This window comes from Bos grunniens, chromosome 22 (assembly GCF_055505025.1).
Source record: "Bos grunniens cultivar Pamir isolate PY7600 chromosome 22, Bosgru_T2T1.0, whole genome shotgun sequence".
In the NCBI taxonomy this organism is placed as follows: Eukaryota; Metazoa; Chordata; class Mammalia; order Artiodactyla; family Bovidae; genus Bos; species Bos grunniens.
The window spans coordinates 24064533-24084994 of NC_141186.1; the positions used below are offsets into that span (position 1 = coordinate 24064533).

At 39.2% G+C, this 20462-nt stretch overlaps 1 protein-coding gene across 10 annotated transcripts in view; it reads right to left on the reverse strand.

Annotated features, from left to right (window-relative positions):
• LOC147348220 (contactin-4) overlaps nucleotides 1-20462 on the reverse strand; it is a 1019923-nt gene that overhangs the window by 518906 nt on the left and 480555 nt on the right. For 8 of the 10 annotated variants that reach the window (XM_086366640.1, XM_086366644.1, XM_086366647.1 and 5 more), the window contains one exon: nucleotides 3865-4006. In XM_086366640.1, coding sequence (XP_086222766.1) covers nucleotides 3865-3919 — 55 coding nt within the window. In that variant the 5' untranslated portion in view covers nucleotides 3920-4006. Of the gene's footprint in view, nucleotides 1-3864; nucleotides 4007-19918; nucleotides 20014-20462 lie in introns of all 10 variants that reach the window. The other 2 variants (XM_086366639.1, XM_086366643.1) reach the window with 1 other exon arrangement.

The window sequence follows — 20462 nt, forward strand, 5'->3', positions numbered from 1 at the left end:
ATGCAAAAGGCCTGCCTTAACAAAGCTTCAGTCTGGTAGGGAAAGGTATTCAGCATAAAGACAAATAAAACACATAGCTATTCATATACTGGTAAGACCTCTGAAGAAAACGAAAGAAGAGGGGTATACAATATTGGTGAAAGGAATTACTGCTATTTTAATTTACTTTTATTTATCTGCTGTGGTCAAGAAAAGTCTTATTGATTAGGTGGCATTTGAGCACAGATTCAAAGAAGGCCAGAGGGCAACATACAGGGACATTCAAGGGAAGAGCATTATTAGGTAAAGGAAGAATTAGTAGAGACCCTAAGGTCTACTTATTTGGTACTGTGTCTCATAACAGAAACTAAGTGCTTGAAACAGACTTTGCAACCTGGTGAACTAGGAACAGCATCTTGCTGGAAGGCCATTCTGATTTGCTTCATACAGCCTTTTATTTATTTAAAGATGTTTCAAAAATGTGGATAATTTCTTAAAAGTCTTTATGGAATTTATTACAGTCTTGTTTCTGTTTTATGTTTCTGGGTATTTGGCCGCAAGTCATGTGGGATCTTAGCTTCCCAACCAGGGATGGAACCTGCAACCCCCTTCATTGGAAGATGAAGTCTTAACCACTGAACCACCAAGAAGGTCCTCATACAGTCTTTCAATTTTTATTTTAAAATTAATTTGAGTTGATTGGCAACAATAATTAGATTTATTCATAAAAGCTAAAAACTGGGAGACCTGGCATATAGGAGCAGAGTGGGGCACCAGTTGGCACGTTAATAGGACAAGTTTTGTCCAGTTTCTCAAAGTCACCTATACTGCCTGTTGTCAGAAGGAGTCAGTGTGACCTTAAGAATGCTTCATTCATTTACTAGCTTCCTTGTTCTTCTAAGTAGTAGGGTTATGAGCTCCCTGTTTAAATTAAGAGGGAGAAAAATAAAACTCAATTTTGTAGAGACTGAATTTTCAGACTACTAAGCATCAATAGTCACATTTTGTTTTAAATTGTTGTGAGAGACTGAGTCTAGCTTTGTAAGAGAGAACACTGTCCTTGTACCATAAATTACTAATCAATTCCTTAAATAATTAGCAGACCTTTTAAGGTGCATCTCGTGTAGGAGAAACCGTGTATTTATTTGGATCTTCTACCTTGTTTAGGAAAAAAGATCACACAAAAAAAGCATATTTGAGATTCACTAATTATGATAAACATAATTGACAAACTGTTTTCCTTGCCAAAAATTAATCAAGAAATACACAACTAAGAAAGTTAGAAAAGGAAAAGAAAGAGCAGTTAAAGAAATCTGTTCAGAATTCAGTGTCGAGTACTATGTAAATTCATGAAATCAAGACAAATAGCAAGAAAACAAAAACATTAATTAATGCTTGACTTTACCTACACTGAAGAAGGCATATGGTAAGGGAATATTAATGCCATGTAAACCAGTTCACAAAAGACTCACCTCAAAAAATCAATATAATGATTTCCTGCAAAAGGTTAAGTGCATAAAAAAGATACAGGTACACATCTTGGGTGAGAATTTCTAGTTTTTCTAAAACACCACTGAAGAGATTAATGGCTTCACTGGTTTTTAACCCTTTGATTTCTTGTTATCTACTGTGTACAGTGGGTTAATTTGACCACAGATTGCTATAATCAAATACTGAGACACTGATTCATGATCTTGTACTTTAAAGTAGACGTTTATCTTAGAGTCAGGAGAAGTTAGAGACAGATTGTCCCAGTTGAGGACTTTCAGGAGGATCAAGGCCCATGAAAAGACTGGAGAAAGGAAGTGAGGCACAGAACCTGAGGCATCTGCTGTGTGGTGGACATTTAGCTCCTGAGCAGATGAGGGTGAGAAGTAATATTTCTAAAAGAGACAGCTAGATGCCAACAGGACCATAAGCAGGGAATGGTGAGGATGCTGTAAACCTAACTAAGGAAAGAAGTGCAGGCTTTGAAGCTAGGGTTTTCTAAAGTTTCTAAGTGGATAGTGGTTCACATTTAGAAAAACCTAGGAAGAATGATAAGCCTAATATTATATGCCACAGCTGGAGAAGGCACTGGCAACCCACTCCAGTACTCTTGCCTGGAGACTCCCATGGATGGAGGAGCCTGGTAGGCTGCAGTCCATGGGGTCACGAAGAGTCGGACACGACTGAGCAACTTCATTTTCACTTTTCACTTTCATGCATTGAAGAAGGAAATGGCAACCCACTCCAGTGTTCTTGCCTGGAGAATCCCAGGGATGGGGGAGCCTGGTGGGCTGCCGTCTATGGGGTCGCACAGAGTTGGACATGACTGATGTGACTTAGCAGCAGCAGCAGCAGGAAGAATGAAAGCCAAAATTTAAAGAGTAATTTACAATCATACACTGAAGAAATCAATGAGAAAGCTACAAGACTGAATAACATGTTGGTCAAAACTATGGAATGTGGAGTTAGTCAGCTCTGAGACTGAACCTTATTAGCTCTACCATCTCCTAGCATGGTGACCTTGGGTGAGTTTCTTAAGTTTTTAATGGTTTAGTAATAATATTAATAATAACAGTGATAAAAATAGAGTAAATACTTCTTAGTGATCATGAGATAATGAAATAAAGTACACTGAGTGCTTAGTGCAGTGTCTGGCATGCATAAGAGATCCACATACAGGAGTACTACCATTACTACCTTTAATTACACAGTAATCGCGGTAATTTACTGTAATCCATGGATGGAGGAGCCTGGTGGGCTGCAGTCCATGGGGTTGCGAAGAGTCGGACACGACTGAGCGACTTCACTTTCACTTTTCACTTTCATGCATTGGAGAAGGAAATGGCAACCCACTCCAGTGTTCTGGCCTGGAGAATCCCAGGGACAGGGGAGCCTGGTGGGCTGCCGTCTATGGGGTCACACAGAGTCGGACACGACTGAAGTGACTTAGCAGGAGCAGCAGCAGCTGTAAGTCAGTACGGCTCTAGAACTCAGCTAATAGACTTCTGTGTCTTTCTTGCATAGGAGCATATCCACAGATGTTAACACTGTTCTGTTTCTCTGTAAGGTACTCAGTAACATTATTTGAATGAATGCATGAATCAAGTTAAGTGATGACTAAAAAAGTCTCTTTTATTTTATGGTATAAAAACATAAATATATTCCAGGTATCTGTCTTGGACTTGACACTCTGAATAACAAAACAGATCAACTAGTTTTATTTCAAAAAGACATGGAAAGACTCCCACCTGGAAACCAACTCTCAGTGCATACTGGACATAGGCCGCATCAGCACTGAGTTCTGTATGTCAGCTAGCAGGCTCCTATCTTCCAGAGAGCCAAGAAGGTAATAAACAGCATGTCTGAACTTCTCAAAGCCCTTGCCTAGCAGCTGGCCATGAAAGTATGGTAAAAGCCTCATGTCTATGCTTATGGCTCCTGCTAAACCATAGGTGTACTCAAATGAAAACAAAGGTATGAAAGGATGGTGTGATATCAACAAAGACATTGAAAGCGTCATCCAGATAAAGTTCCATCCACTGACATCAAAGTAGGCAATACACGAGACTAAGCAGCTTTATTGCCCAATATCTCTGTACAGTTGAGTGCTGGAATGAGCAAAAATAACAACTTTCAAACCAAATAATAGTTCAAACAACTCTAAAAGGACCAGACAGACAGGTGAAACATCAATGTCTAGCTCTGGATACAACACCATGAAAAGAGGCGCTAAAAGACCATCAGGAGAGTACATTCAGTGGTGTCAGCAAACGCTATGTCATAGTAGCGTGTACTCTTACTATTTTATCATTGCCATCTAAAGTGAAGGCCCACTTTTGAATTAGTGTGAAATCCAGTGGCATTTTTAAATCAAAAAGTTTTCAAATGACACTCTACCTGCAAGGCACAACATGAAGGATTGCAGTACCAGCAGTTCCCATGGCAACCTCATCTTCAGTTTCCGAGGTCAAAGGAGTTTCAAGTCCAATAACAAGTGAATAGAATGGCTGCTTCTTTAAAGTTGTGTTCAACCTTTAATCTGTGGAGGAGAAGAGACATGACAATGAGATCTGGGAATACTTCTCCTTGTGGTCTCTGCAAATTTACTGAATATGAATAAAAGTGACTTTTGGAAAACTACTACTGAAAAAGAGAAAGCATGTTAAATTTTGAATATGAAGCAAATAAGCCTCTTTTCCTTCTTCCCAATGATACTGGGGTAGAGACTGGGGCTGATAGATCCCTGTGGCTACTGAGTGAAGGTAAGAACAGCTTCTGATTAGAAGAGAACCAACCCGAAGGCAGGGGACTGAATTACGTTTTATAAGTTCCTTTCCAGTCCCTTAATCTCCAGGTGCTGTGCTTTTTATTTTCCAATTAATAATATACCCAAAATAGTGAATACAGAAGAAATGTCATTGAACAGAATAGGACCTGATGGACCTTAAGGAGAAATTCTGAAGTCTTAGAATGGAATTAAATGTGTGAAAAATAAATAACCACCCCATGATTTCAAGTATTTTTTCCCCCAATACTCTATGTTTCATCCCTAAAACGCAACAGAAATGTGCAGCTCCAGTGCCTACAGACAAAAATCCTACCAACTATGAGTAGCTATTTACTAGGTTCTTTTGGACAAATCCAGGGCATGAGTGAGAACAGCAATTCTTCTGTTAGCCAGGAATCTTAGAACAGGAAAACTCCATGGTGAAGAGAGGCTACTTGTTCTGTGTACAATCTACATAGCAGGAAAGTGGATGGGCTAAGCAGGAGGCACTCATGAGCCCTCAGAAGGGCACAGGCTTGTTCTGTTTGAAGGGGCAGGTACCCCTCAGCTCGTGCTGATGGCCAACATGAGGGGTACAAACCCAGGGTTGCAGGGGCATTTACAACTTATCAAAGAACAGTTGAAAATACTAGTATTTATTTTGAAAATCTCCCAAGTTTTAAATGTAGGAAATCAGTTCACAGTATTTTTTAAAATGCCGAGGGAATCAAACAAATCTGAGCTGCCTTTAGGTGCCAAAGTTTTGCAACACGACCTCAATAAAACAGAATCCACACTGTGCTTGGCTTGTTCTCATTCACTCATCCCTTCTCCCGTCCATCGTGCTTGGCTTGTTCTCATTCACTCATCTCTTCTCCCGTCCATCCTGCGAGCCAGTCATGGATTTATGCATCTGTGGAGTGCCTTTTGCTTGCCAGACACTAGTGAGGCATGGGACCTGCCAAAACAGAGATCCCAGCTCTAGCTCTAGGGATCTCCTACTCCAATGGGGTACAAGCTCCCTACAGTTTCATAAAACTGCAACACGACATGCCATTGTGAAGGAAAGGAGGGACATTTCTGGACTTCATAAAGGAGATGAGCTCCCACTGGGATTTGAAAGATGAGCAGAATCCTTCTTCCTATTCATCATTTAATCGAATAAATGAGAAATTTAAGGAACTATGAGACACATTCTCTTTACAGCTTAGGTTATAACAAGTCACAGGGTCCTGGGTATATATCCCACTCAACCTCCCTCCCAAGCTTGTTTCAAAGGACTCTTCTTAGTTAAGTAAACGAAACCTCTTTGAAAACCACACAGCACCATACAAATGCTAGATGTGATTACTATTGTATCCCTGAAATTTTTTTTTTTTTAAGCTGATGATAACCTGAGGCTTCTCATCTCACTGCCACTTATCAGGAAAAACACCGAGGGAACACAGGTTTACATGAGAACATGGACCAACACAAGCTCGTTAATCAAGCGCTCTTAGCATTAATTGATACCATGTGATCACTTAGAAGCCTTTATGTTTACCAGGAAGCTTATAGAAAGTGAAGAACCATCATTAGAGAACTCTCCTGTCCTTAGTGCCCTTAAATAGCTCAGTTTCTGATAAAACCAGACTAGATATGTTGTGAAGACAAAAGGGACTCTTAACTTCTGATCTGCTGATGTGGCTGAAAAGCAGGTTGTGTCTCTAATTGGATATGTTGAAATACTCTTCTGACATGCATGGTGATTAGGCCATTTTAGATAAACAGGATGTGCTGATCAATGAAAACTATTAATGTTTTTAGCAAATGATCAGGGTATTAATAATTAATTTTGTGAGGGAAATGTCATCTCAGACCTGGGGATTGATCTACAATGTTAAGCAGTTTCTTGAAGCAATTAAAATTAATTTAGAAAATGTATCCAATTATACCATAAAGATTTGATTCATGATAGGATGCTGTTTACAGTGCACGTTCTGTTAAGAGCTGTATATTTTTAAGGATGAAGGATTTCAAGAACCCGATTGGCATTTATTTACCTCTCAGTAGGTAAGGCTCACCTTCACTAATCAGAAATAATGGGGCAGTTGACAGTAATTTGTCTGGTGGGCAGTCTTAACTAGAGAACTGGGTTTTCTGAAGGGAGGTGAAGATTCATGAATCTCATGTGGGGCTGTGGTGCAGGATACAAAGTTTTGTAATTTCGGTTTTCTGCCAGAACCAGAAAGCAAGCTGTGGGATGAGGCGAGAGTTATGGCAGTCATAGATCTCCCCTGCAGCTGAGAGCTCTCTCTGGTTTATCCTAAGGTGGTTGTAGCAAAAGGTAGTGTACTCAGCACTAACGGTGGGACCTTGACCAAGAATTAGACTCGTAAATCCTGGGGAGGAGGCCACACAATGAAACAGGACTGGAGAGCTTTTGCTGGCAGAGCCAGAAGGAGATGAATAATTGAGAATTCCACAGTGTATCTCTACACAGAACTCCACAGAGCAAAACTCCTCTAGCCTCCAACTCTTTAAACAATTCATATTCCAACAGTCATGCTGAAGAACTCAGTATATAGTGTTTAAGACAAATCATGATTCAGTTCTTCCTTACATGTCCTGGTTCTACATATAGGGTTTAATCACATAAAGATTAGTTTTAGCACTCTACTAAATTAAAAATCTGCTGGTATCCAAATAGTTCTATTTCAGCTCTATGAATAAGCAGATGTGCTAACTAGGGGGCAGAGGCAGGGCTAGGGGTTGTATGTGCAGAGAGGTGAGAGCCCTGCCCTCAAGGAGCTCACTGTTAACTTGGCAAAAAAGGCATTTAAACCAGTCATTGTATTTCAGTGTGATTCACATGATAGATCTATGAAGGACAAGGTGCTAAGGATGCAAAGGAACATCATCTAACTGAGCCAGGGGATGGGGTAGGGCAGGGGCTTCAAGAATGTTCTCCAGGGACTTCCCTGGTGGACTAGTGTTAAAAATTCACCTTGCAATTCAGGGGACATGGGTTTGATCCCTGACTGGGGAACTAAGATCCTACATACCTTGGGGCAACTAAACCCACATGCTTCACAGCCACAACTAGAGTCCCTGCACTGCAACGAAAGCTCCTGCATGACACAACTAAGAACCAACACAGCCAAATAAACAACAAATAAATACAAAAAAAAAAAAGTTCTCCAAAGGGGCTAATAGTTTGAACTGAGTCTTAAAGGATAAATAAGAGGGAGGAAGGAAATGCCAAGTCAAGTGACACGGACATGGAAAATGAAAATTTAGAGAGTGTTCAAGTTACTGCAAAGCAAGATAATGGAAGGAGCAAAGTGGACAGACTCACATCTGACGCTACGCTTGAATCTACATTCTCTAGCAGTGTGGCTCATCTGTAATGACAATAATACCCATGTTGCTGTTCAGTTGCTAAATGATGTCTGACTCTTTGCAACCCCATGGACTGCAGCACACCAGGCCTCCCTGTCCTCCAACTATCTCCTGGAGCTTGCTTAAGTTCATGTCCAAAATACCCATAATGCAGGCTTATTGTGTAGTCTAAAGAGAAAGTATGGAAGGCACTGAGGACAGGACCTTGACACTTAGTAATCTCCCTTGTTAAAGATAGTACACCACCACCTAAGCCACGGGCCTGATCCCCAAAGGATGTTGACTATATATTAAAGAGTGTGGAGAATTCTCTAGTGGTCCATTGGTTAAGAATCTGCCTTTCAATGCAGGCGAGGCAGGTCTGATCCCTAGTTGGGAAACTAAGATCCCATATGCTATGGGGCAACCAAGCCCATGCGCCACAACTACTGAGCCCATGAGCTCTGGAGCCAACATGCCACAATTACGGAGAAGCCTGGGCAGACAAAGAGGAGCCCTCATGCAGATCTCACGTGCCACAACTGAGACCCTATGCAGTTCTCCACCCTCACCTTCCCTGGCCAGAGAAAAGAGTTGAATATGAAGATTAGGAGGAGGATGGGGATGATTTTAAACAGGGGAAAGTTCTGAATATATTTGGTTTCCCTGTATGGGGACCTGCTTTACATGTAACCCCCAGAATCACAGAATATCTAGTCCTGCCTTTTGCCTGTCTCCTCTGGTCAACAGGGGATCTGCGTCTCTAAATACTAAGTATGTTATTTTTCACAACCTCATGTATAAAAACACTAGATTGGAATTAAGTTCTTTCTTCCAGGTTTTGCCACTAGTTATCAATTTTGGAAAGTCACTTAATCTTTGTAAACAGACTTGCTTGTCTACAGTTTGGGACTCAAACCATGAACCCTGTCTTTTGCACACATGTGTTGTAAACTTTACCCAATTTATGTTTTAAAAGTAAATCTCCATTATTATTATTATTATAAGTTCAAATTTCCTCTCAGATTGTAAACTTCATAAAGGTAGGAATATTTGTCTTAATCATTGGTATTTAAGAGGCTCATGGGATAGTACATGGCACAGAGCAGGAAATCAATAAACAGTGTCAGAGAAAGAATAAATTTAGCTAACATCTTTCATGTGTCTACCATGTGCTTTGATATTCCCTTTTCATTTAACCTTCATAGCAACACTTCGGGGTCAGATGTCACTATCCTCTATAAAACTATAATACTGGAAATTAGACTATGAGAGTCTACGGAACTTGTTCAAGGTCAAATATCTCTAAATCAACAGAGCCAGTGTTCAAATCTATGTCTTCCTACTTCATACTTCTCTTTTCTAACACATCGACAGAAATGTAAGTAAAGTGATGTGTCTTTCATATAATGACATAAAGTTCTGATGCTGCCTCTTTTCTAACTCTGCTTTTCATGCTGTTCTGCAGAAACAGAAGCCAGCATCACTGATCAGAGGTACACAATCTGTGTGATATTCATAATATAAAGTGGAGCATGGGTTTTAGAGCTGAGACTTTGTTAGAAGACCATATTTCACTAGTGTCAATTCATAATTCTTCTTGTCAAGAACACAACTGTGAAGTTTTTCTCCCTTTAAGTGTAAAAACAACAAGAATGATTATTTTCTGGCTAATTACTATTTAGAATGCAGCCATTCTTAAGGCAAGAATGTTAAAAATGATCATCCACAGTTCCTAGTGTATAGCTGAGCATTTTCTAATTCTAAAATTAACTAATAAGGGGTGCAGTCAATCATAATGGCAAGAAAGCAGTGAGCAGAACTGAAAGCAAGACAGAAATTCAGCTTCCTCAGAAAGCCAGCTGTCAATCATTTCAAGGGAAGATGGTATGTAGTCAAATCTTAATATTCAATCAGTCAACACATATATTTGAGTGCTCATTATTCACACGGCTATATGCAGAATGCAGAGTCAAGGTCAAGGTCTCTATCCACAAGGGCATGACAATTCAGCTGGGTAGAAAAGATTACTGATTATATAACTTAGTTTGTATACCAGCTTAGTGGTATAGATACTCTATACTGTGTATCCTACGGTATCTGGTCTACAGGTTTTTCTTGGACAATGAAAATTAATATCAATCAAATTAGCTTAATACATTGTCTCCTTGCACCAGATTTTTACTCTATATTCTACAAGAAACATATTTCCACAACTGTTTCTTTGAGATCGTCCCTGCTTCAGTGGACAGTGCAATAAGCAGTCTGCCAGGAAGGTGAGAAAATGTGTCTTGCTTGGTTTCTCTTTGAATAGCGCGTCCCAAGCATCTTAAAATATGAAGAGAATAGTGTAAAGAAGATATAAAATGTTTGAATAATACATTTGGAAAACTGCATCAATTAACCAACAGGTAGGCACACACGAGATGTACCGTCTTATATAGATGGTACTCACCTACTCAATAGCTGATTGGGACTATTTCCATCATAAGATCATATTACAGAGGACTTTGAGGAACTACAGAGGATCAGCTAAGGCAGACAATTACCCCTATTTTTAAAGGCTCTCTAGACCATGTGGTGTCTGCCACTTGTGGCAATTTTAACCGGAAATAGAATGATTATATTAATATTCACTCTGGCATAAAAGCAGAGTCAACATCTTATCAATTCAGTCATTGAAGGACATCTTTTACACATTTTGAGTGCCAAAAGATTCTACACACTAATTTTGAAAAATCTCTTATTAAAGTTTCTTAGAGTATATATGCACTATTACTTTTTCAACACACTTTCTCCTTGTAAAACCTTACTCTACATTGATGTTAGACCTTTACACTTTGCTACTCAGGAGACCATCTTAAAAAAAAATAAAAGTATTCCAATAATCACTGTGCCATTTCAAAAGATCACAGGACTGAGATTCAGAACAATGTGGTTCCTAGGTCAGTCCTGTTATTTACTTGTTGGGCAAGTTTCTTTACCAATAAAAGGAAGATCTAGATCAGGTTGCTTCTAAGAATCACTGAAGCCCTGATGCATCATATATCAGAGAAAGGGTGTGCATTCAAAGGATTTAATCTGTCAAATGAACAGTGGTCAGTATGTCTTTGCCATAACCAATTAGACATCTCACAATTCCTCAGATGACACCATCTTCTCACACATCAAAGTTGTTTGAGATACTGATACATTGCTTTTAAGTTCTGTGTATGGTTCCATTACTGCAATTTAATACCCAGCCATAAATACATATCTACTATTCATAGTCTCCACCAGGTAATCACTTACTGTACAACTTTCCAAAGTTGTATTTACTTTTTACTTTTATTAAAGTGATTCATAAACATAGCTTAAACACTTCTACTCCCTGACAGAACTTCTTCCCAAGGAAAACAAGTTGCCTTTCTGGCAAGTATCTTAATCTTCATAAAAATGCTTATACTACTATTTCTCGATTTGGGGATATTATATATATTAGTTTCTTTTATAAATGATGACAATTCAATTTCCTTTTATAATCACTCCCAATGAGAGATGCACATACATAAACATACACACAAGTACCTGGTTCCACTTTCTTCCAAATTTAGCTACATAATTTAATTTGGTTAATGAATTTTCAACTAAGGCCCAGAGTATACTAATATTTTCCTTTTTGTAATAGTTAGATTTTTAAAGACTTAAGAATTTTCTATTTATTTGCTTAGTTTTCTAAGTATATATCACAAATTCACCCTAAACATCTTACCATGTATAATGTTTGCATTATGTTCAAATACACATTGCAATCCCTCAGTTTGAATAAATATTTATTTAGGAACATGTACATACTGAACACTTTTAAAATTCAATTGAAAAATGAACAGATATACTTTGTGGTGTTCTAGCATCATTTAGATAAAAATAGAAAAGCCTTGTATTCAAAGATTCAATTATATATATTATGTATACTATGCAATTATCCATATATGAAAGATCTATTTGTGAAAGTTTCCAGCTCAATATATGTAATTTATAAGCAAAATAAAAGAATGTGTGATTAAGCTATTAAACAATTCTGGAGGCAATGCCATGGTAGAATGTAATATGAAATAACTAAGGAAATGACAAATAGACATCACAAAGCACATATTGCATGGTAGTCACTTCCTAAGTATTAACTCATATAATCTTTAAAACAACTCTTTAAGGGAGAAAACAATATTATATTTAAGGGGTAAGTACATTGTCTTTAGTTAGAGCTGATAAGTAATGGAGACAGGACATAAACTCTGAGTATTTTTCCCCACAAGTTTACTGAAGTATATTTCACATATACGAGTATGTATTCTTCTTAGTATAAAGGTTATTGAGATTTCCAAAATTTATGCAGTCACGGGAACTTCCCTGGTAGTCAGCAGTTAAGATTCCATCCTCCTAATGCAGGGGCCCAGGTTTAGTCCCTGGCCAGGAACTAAGCCTCCACTTGCTGCAACGAAAGACTCTGCACGCCACTCAAGACCCAGTGCAGACAAATAAATAAACAAAAATTAAAAAAAAAAAATTTAAAAATTATGCAGTATATCACCCCTACCACCAACAAGATATAGAATATTTCCATCATAGTAGAAAGCAACCCTGAAAATTGAACTTCATAGTATAGATGTTTATCCACACTACTGAAATTCTCCTAAATACTGAATACTATAATACAGGCTTATTAGAAAAACAGGCAATTGTAATGTAAAAGATACACGGCACTTCCCTCTTATTTAGTCTGCTTCTCAGTTACTTTATTTTTGCTTTAGAATGTATACTCTCAGTACAAAAAAAGGACAACAGAAGTAGATCATAACAGAAGACAGAAAAAGACTCGACACCTCCATGATTCACTTCCCAGGCCTGGGGAAGACAATGCTAACAGAGTATGGTACTTTCTCCTGCTTAGCCCAGGGGCAGTCCCAGAATCCTTTCCAGACAGCATTTCAAATAGACATGACAAAATCAACATGGTTTGCAAATTAACACAAACGAGGTTTTAAATCCCATATCTACCATTAGTTGTTGACCTTGGGCAAGTCATTTAACCTCGGTTAGCCTTACTTTTCTCTTCGGTGGGCTTCCCTGGTGACTCCTGGCAATGCAGGAGACGGGGGTTTGATCCCTGGTTCGGAAAGATCCCCTGGAAAAGGGAATGACTACTCACTCTAGTATTCTTGCCTGGGAAATCCCATGGACAGAGGAGCCTGGAGAGCCACAGTCCATAGGGTCACAAAGAGTCAGACATGACTGAAAGACTGAAACACTTTCTCTTCAGCAAAGTGACAGTGATGATTCAGCGTTGTTGAAAGCAATGTAAGAGAAAATCTCTTTAGTGGGATTCTACTAAAAAAGTTGAGCATAACTTTGAGAAGGCAAACTTTTTGGGAAATGAAGATGGACAAGCAGTGGAAGAATGTGGCTTTAGGAGAGACATGGATGCAGGGAGCTCACTGTGCCAAAGAGGAACAACTCATAACCCATAAGATTCCCTCTTGAGCATCAGAGGAGAATGCATGGAGGAACTTGGGTGGCTTGGGGGAGCTGATCCTGCCCAGAGACTACAGTTTTAGTTTTGCTTTCTGGGTATTGGGTAGTAAACTTTGCAAATTTTCTTAAGGCTCCTACCAACAGAACAGGAAAGAAGGGTTTTTAGCAACCATCTCACGTTTGTTTTCCTTCTGCCCACTGGTGTGCTGCAGAGTGCCAATTCTGCTTAAACTCCCAAATAAATCACTGTTAATGAAGCATGTTGCACATACAGACAGCAACAGGCATTTTTTAATCACCTAAACCAAAGAAGAGCTAAAGGTAAGCACAAAACACTCTAATACCTAATATATTAGGTGTCAGATTTTAAGTGGCAAGAATCGTACGACTTTCAGTGCTTTTACTTGGATGCACTTAGTGGGGAAGTAAAGCTACCAGTATATTCATCATTATGCACAGTTTGCCAATTGCTTGGACAGCCAAATCAGATAACTGGGAGCCTAAAAGAGAGTCTGTACCTACTTAATCAGAAGTAGAAATAAGTGGGCAAACATACACGCACACATTATGACAGGCTATACAAACAAACAGGCTAAAATAATTTACACTCTGTCCTTCACTCCCAAGTCATTAACTAAATTTCTACTAATTGACATGCCACATAATACAGAAATGAATGTGACAGGTACAGTCTGCCCTCATGGAGCTTGCTTTATTCTACTGGCTGGGTAAAGGGCTCTAGAGTTTTGGAACAGTGGACAGCCAGTAAAGTGTGCCAGTGTGACCCAAGACTGTATATGACCTTTGGAAACAGACTAGGTTCAAATACTGGTTTTCTGTATCAAATGCACAAAATGTTTTGTTAAAGCTATTTGGATGTTCCAATTTTTTCATCTATATGACAGATTCACTGCTGCCTATATTAGAAGTACATAGGGAAGTATGTGAACAAATGCACATAAAATGGTTAGCACCATAAAATCTTAGCATGGACTTTGTCTCACTTAGGGGAAACTTAGAAGTCTTCTTTCTTATCGTGGAGTATGGGGACATGAAACTACCTTTCAGTGAAATGGTAAAACAGGATTTCTATCCATAGCTTGCCAGCTCATATGATGGTAAACAAACTGTACATTCCAGATCCTGTGCTATTAATTTATAGAAATATATAGCAATATTCATCTAAATAATCTTTGTTGAATAAATGCAATATGTCAGGCACGGTGCTAGGCACTGGATGTCACAGTAAAGTAGATCCTGTCATCATGGAACTTGCCTTCTAGTCCACTTTCCAGTTTATTTTCCCATGGAGATCATTTTCTTGAAGAAAAAGCTAAATTCCTGTAAACATATCTCGGTATCATTGTCTTTTAGACAAGGTCTGCAAGCAGATGTTAGGCGATTTCCAGATGATTTGACAAACTCTTTTGAATTCTTCTTTGGCATAGCACAGTTTTCCAGAAATGCGCTGCATATTATATAAAACTATTTAAGCAAGTGCTCACCTCCTTACTTTTTTTTTTTTTTTTTTTTTGCTCTCAGATCTATCTGTATCTTGGGCTTCCCTGGTGGCTCAGATGGTAAAGAATCAGCCTGCAATGTGGGAGACCTGGGTTCTATCCCTGGGTTGGGAAGATCTCCTGGGGAAGGGCATGGTAACTCATTCCAGTATTCTTGCCTGGAAAATCCCTGTGGACAGAGGAGCCTGGGCAGGCTATAGTTCATAGGGTCACAAAGAGTCAGACACGACTGAGCGACTAAGCAGAGTACTATCCATCAGTATGCAAGATGGTAGAGAAAGGTAGACAAAGAAAAGGAGGTTTTTTTTGTTGTTCTTTTTTCTTGAGGACTTACTATGTCTGTTACTATCCAAAGATGTTACATGAACTATCTAATCCTCACAATAACTTAAGGAGAGAAGTATATGATTATTCTCATTTGTCAAATAAGAAAGTGAAGCTTGGGGAGGCAAGTAAGTCAGATACTTCTTTGGTATTCCTTCCACTGCTTTCGGCTAGACCTGTAAGTGCCCAATTTCCCCTTAGCATATTGTGTCAGGCCCAACAGTAGGGACATTCCAAAAGGAAAATAGAGGAGACAGCTGATAAACCTCTGTGCAAAGGCTGCCTTTCTCTGCATTGGTGGGGATTCTTCATCATCAGACACAAACTGATGAAGCTGATTTATTGCATAAGGATTCAGAATCGTTGGCATGCCAAGGTACAGTTTCCTCCCTTACAAGAACAGCAGAAATGTCAAATGTGACAGTTTTTAAAAAGTATTTTGTTGCCCTGATCAATGAGTGGTTATTCGTGGGTTAGTTCTATGGCCAAAATAGATAGAATGTGATCGACGTGCTCTTTGTTTCATCAGGCTGACTTCGGCCAAATTGAACAAACACTAGTTGGTTCTCAGAGAACCAGATTTCAGGCCTGGCCTGCCACATATATAACAGATGTCCCTCTAGTTCTGGGTGTGAAGTGAGCACATGCTGCCAATCTACTTTTAACCATTCTATTTATGTTCTTATTTAAAATGCAATAGAGTGATCATTTCCAGTTATAAAGTGGCCTTTATCTGAGAACCTCCAAAGGACAGTGTTATTAACTTTATACTAGGATGAGGGTAAGGTTCCAGTATTATAATTCTCAGGCAGAAAAACTGAGGCATAAAAGAGTATAGTGAATATACAAAATTTAGTAAATGTAAAAGAAATACATGTGTCTTTGTCTAAAGCTAAGACTGTACAGAAAAGCCGAGAAGGCAATGGCATCCCACTCCAGTACTCTTGCCTGGAAAATCCCATGGATGGAGGAGCCTGGTAGGCTGCAGTCCGTGGGGTCTCTAAGAGTCGGACTCGACTGAGCGACTTCCCTTTCACTTTTCACTTTCATGCATTGGAGAAGGAAATGGCAACCCACTCCAGTGTTCTTGCCTGGAGAGTCCCAGGGATGGGGGAGCCTGGTGGGCTGCCGTCTGTGGGGTCACACAGAGTCAGACACGACTGAAGTGACTTAGCAGTAGCAGTAGAGAAAAGAGTAATTTTACATGAGGAAAATTAGCTGACCCCCTCTTAACCAAGTGGGTCAAGGCTGACATCATCAGAGCCAGGTCATGCTGGCCTGGAGCCTCCTTGGCCACACAGCACTGCGGGGGACACAGTATTCATGTGTGGTCTAAGTGACAACTTGACAGTGATGTGGAAGCTCAGGGTGATCATGAGAAAAAGCTGAGTAAGATGCTGCAATATAACTGACCAGGAGTCTTCAAAAGTGTTAAGATCATCAGTGGCAAGGAAGGACTAAGGAACTGTCATGAAAAGTGTGGACAAATGAATATGATAAACAAGGTGAGGTTTCTGGATTAGATCTTACAAGAGAAAGAGGACATTTGTTAAAACAAAACAAAACAGAATACTGGTGAATGTCAAATCAGGCCTGTTGTTTAGTTAACTGAATGGCACCAATATCACTTTCCTGCTTTTGACCACTATATTATGGCTATGCACTATAGCTTCCCTGGTGGCTCAGAAGTCAAGAAGCCACCTGCCATTGCAGGAGACGTGAGTTCGATCCCTGGGTAGTGAAGATCCCCTGGAGTAAGAAATGGCAACTCACTCAAGTTCTCTTGCCTGGGAAATCCCATGGATAGAGGAGCCTGGCAGGCTACAGTTCATAGGGTAGCAAAGAGTCAGATACGACTTAGTGACTAAGCAACAACAACAACAAGATGTTAGCATTAGGAGAAGTGGCATGAAGGGGAACTCTGTACCCTTTTTTGTAACCTTCCTGTAAGTCTTTAATTATTTCGAGATAAAGCTGATGCCGCATCAATTCCTATTCTGAGAGTAAGACTGAAAAACAATCCTGTTCTGGTTGTAGCCACAGCGGACCTATCCTCCTTGAAAGATATGTGCACATGTGCTGCCAGCGCGGATGTGTATCTATGGCATGCCACCATGTTTCCAGGAAAGTTCAGTGATCATGAGAGTGCGCTCTGAGGAGACACACTGGTCAGAGGAAATATTATGCAGAAAAAAAAAAGGATTGCATCCTGGATGCCCAGACTGCAATCCACATGGACAATGTTGTTATTTTGCTCTAACTTAACTAAAATTAGATTGTTGAATAGACAAGTTAAGGTATGGGAAAAAAAATAAGTTTATCCTGCTTTTCTTAATGAAGAAAAAAAAAAAGCCAGAATTCTGTATTTCTTGTATGCTAAAAATATAACACCCAGGTTTTCCCTAAATTTCTCATTTATTATCACCATGAGCTCTTTGCAAAAAAAATGTGAGACCTACGTAAGACAGCAGAAAAACATGAAAGTGGGAATAGATGTAATAGTAGATAATCGTATTTTCTCATGACATCAAATTTCCTCCATAAGTTAGCAGTCTGGGCCTGCTGTCGGTAAAATAAAGTGTAGAAAGCCTAGCTATCTAAGGAAACTAAGAAATAGTTGAATTACCTACAGAAATATTTTTGATAAAAGAACTCTAATAAGTGATAACAAACTTTGAAGCTATTTCAGAGATGCGGCAACCAACCAACCGAAGTTCTAAATAGTTGTAGTTATTTCAAGAAGATTTAATTCCATGACTTCTGTTAAAGTATATTTCTACTCACAGTTTAAGTTTTTATTTTATTGCCTCACAGCACTCACTTACTACACCTTGGCTGCAAGTTTCAGGAAAATATTTTCAAGTGTAGAAAAAATATGATGAAATATGTCCCCCTGCTGCCTATGTTTCTATAACTGTAAATATACATAAGCTCTCATCTGACTCTTGCTAGCATCGTTGCAGGCTCAGACTGTATCTCAAGTTATCTTATGGAAGCTCTACTAGAGGAAAACCAAAGCTACTTGGGAACCACTAATCTTGATGGATGAGAAAGAATAACCTGCGTACAGTTAAGGGATACATGTATATATACAACTGATTCACTTTTGTGCAGCAGACACTAACACAATATTGTAAAGTAATTGTACTCCAATTAAAAAGTAAATTTAATTTTACTTTTTAAAAGTAAAATTGCATACTTTTAAAAAGTAAATTTGCCTGCATAAATACAGTAAAATACTGTTCCAAATAGTCTTCCTCACTCCAAGCTGAATGCATGAAGGCAGATTTTTCATCAACAGAAATCATTTTTTTTAAATGATCTTTAACTGTATTTCTAGCTCATAATAAGCCTTCAAGTGGGGCAGTCACAATGGTAGTGGAAATGCTTCAGACTCTAGTGACAGACTTGTGCTACTTCAAAGCTCTGGCACCATTTCCTCCAAGAGATGCTACTTTCTCCTGAATTCACACAACTGAGGAATGAGTCTGGTAGCCACGATGAGCATACTCAAAGAAACTAGGAAAATGTTCAGAGAAGAAATGTATTGCTTCTGCTTTGTTGATATTAACCGGAGCTCCAAGGAAGCTCCTCTTTGATCTAACTCCCCAAAAGCTTAACCCATGGCTTTGTCCCTGATCCTCTATCACAACCACAAAAGTCCACATACTCTTCAGTTTTTACATTATAAGTTACATGTCTCAGCATGTTAACTAGTCAGAATAAACTATAGAAACAGTATATAAAATCATGTATATTACATATACACATGCCTTCCCTGGTGGCTCAGTTCATTAAAGAATCTGACTGCAGTGCAGGAGACCCAGGTTTGATCCCTGGGTTGGGAAGATGCCCTGGAGGAGGATATGGCAACCCACTCCAGTATTCTTGCCTGGGAAAGCCCATGGACAGAAGTGCCTGGGGTCACAAAGAGTTGGACATGACTTAGCAACTAAACCACCACCAATCATCACATCAGATCAGATCAGATCAGATCAGTCGCTCAGTCATGTCCGACTCCTTGCGACCCCATGAATCGCAGCACGCCAGGCCTCCCTGTCCATCACCGACTCCTGGAGTTCACTGAGATTCACGTCCCTCAAGTCAGTGATGCCATCCAGCCATCTCATCCTCTGTTGTCCCCTTTTCCTCTTGACCTCAATCCCTCCTAGCATCAGAGTCTTTTCCAATGAGTCAACTCTTCACATGAGGTGGCCAAAGTACTGGAGTTTCAGCTTTAGCATCATTCCTTCCAAAGAAATCCCAGGGCTGATCTCCTTCAGAATATACATATAAATGTGTATATATGTTTTTGTGAATATATATGATTGTGATATATACATTTATGTCTACACACAAACATATACACACATATGTGTGTGTATATTCACACACACAGAGACACACACAGACACACACACGCATGATATTCCAGGGTCCAGCTGCTGACAGAGAGTAATTTGTACTATATAAGAAAAGAATTTAAAAAAAAAAAACCTTCACATCTTTGTAAATGCTTCACTGTGCTAAGTAGACATATTTCATACACTGTTATTCAGCAAATACAACATTATGCTACATTCTAATTAAGAATAAATTCCAGAAATAACTCATGCGTTTGTAAATGAACAGTGCAGGTGAACAGGGACACAAAGGGTCTGTAATTACACCTGTGTCTGTTTGTATGCCCACCAGTTCTGTTGTCTAAAACAGACCTAAAGGAAAGCTCTTCCAGGTTAATTGCTGTTGCTGAGGAAACGGCCCAGGTTTGCCTTCACAGTCCATGATTTCCTTCAGGTGCAGCAGTCAGGCTGGCCTCAGGGTGTCAACTTTTGTCTAAAGGCAAATATGTAGTAAAGTCTCCTTTGAATTTTCTAAAAATATTTATTTTTTCACTCTTTTGAATTTTTCAGTATCTTCAAATAGAGTTTAATGTTAAAGCAGATGGCTGTAGGGAAAAAAATATTACCTGACTCCTGGTTTCTCAACAGAACATAGGAAGCTGGGTGGCATGTTGCTTGTCTGAGGAACGATCTGAGTAATGGGTCATCAGTGGTAGATGTCCTGGGAAAATTATAGAGTAACTGAAGAAAAGTCCCATTACTAAGCAGCATAGCACCCTCTGATCCATCCTCCTCATTTCCGCTACAGCTACATGATTAGCATACTAACATGATCAAGCTTCTCTCTCCAACTTTCCACTTATCTTCACTAACTTTAGAGAATCAGGAAAGACCTGCTTAATTTAAACCCCCACGCATCTCTGAGGCAGACATCTAGAACTGATGTCAGCTTAATAGGTCTGGCAATCTTGCTTCCTTATCTCTGTTCCTGCTGCTTCTCCACTTCTCTGTAGCTAGCTTGAAAATTATACATAGATGGGCTTCCTTTGAAAGTCTTTTCTGACCTCTTAATTATGATTTAGTACTTCTCATATGCAAAATAGCTGTCTGAGGAGGCCTTACAAATAGCTAAGAAAAGAAGAGAAGCTAAAGGCAAAGGAGAAAATGAAA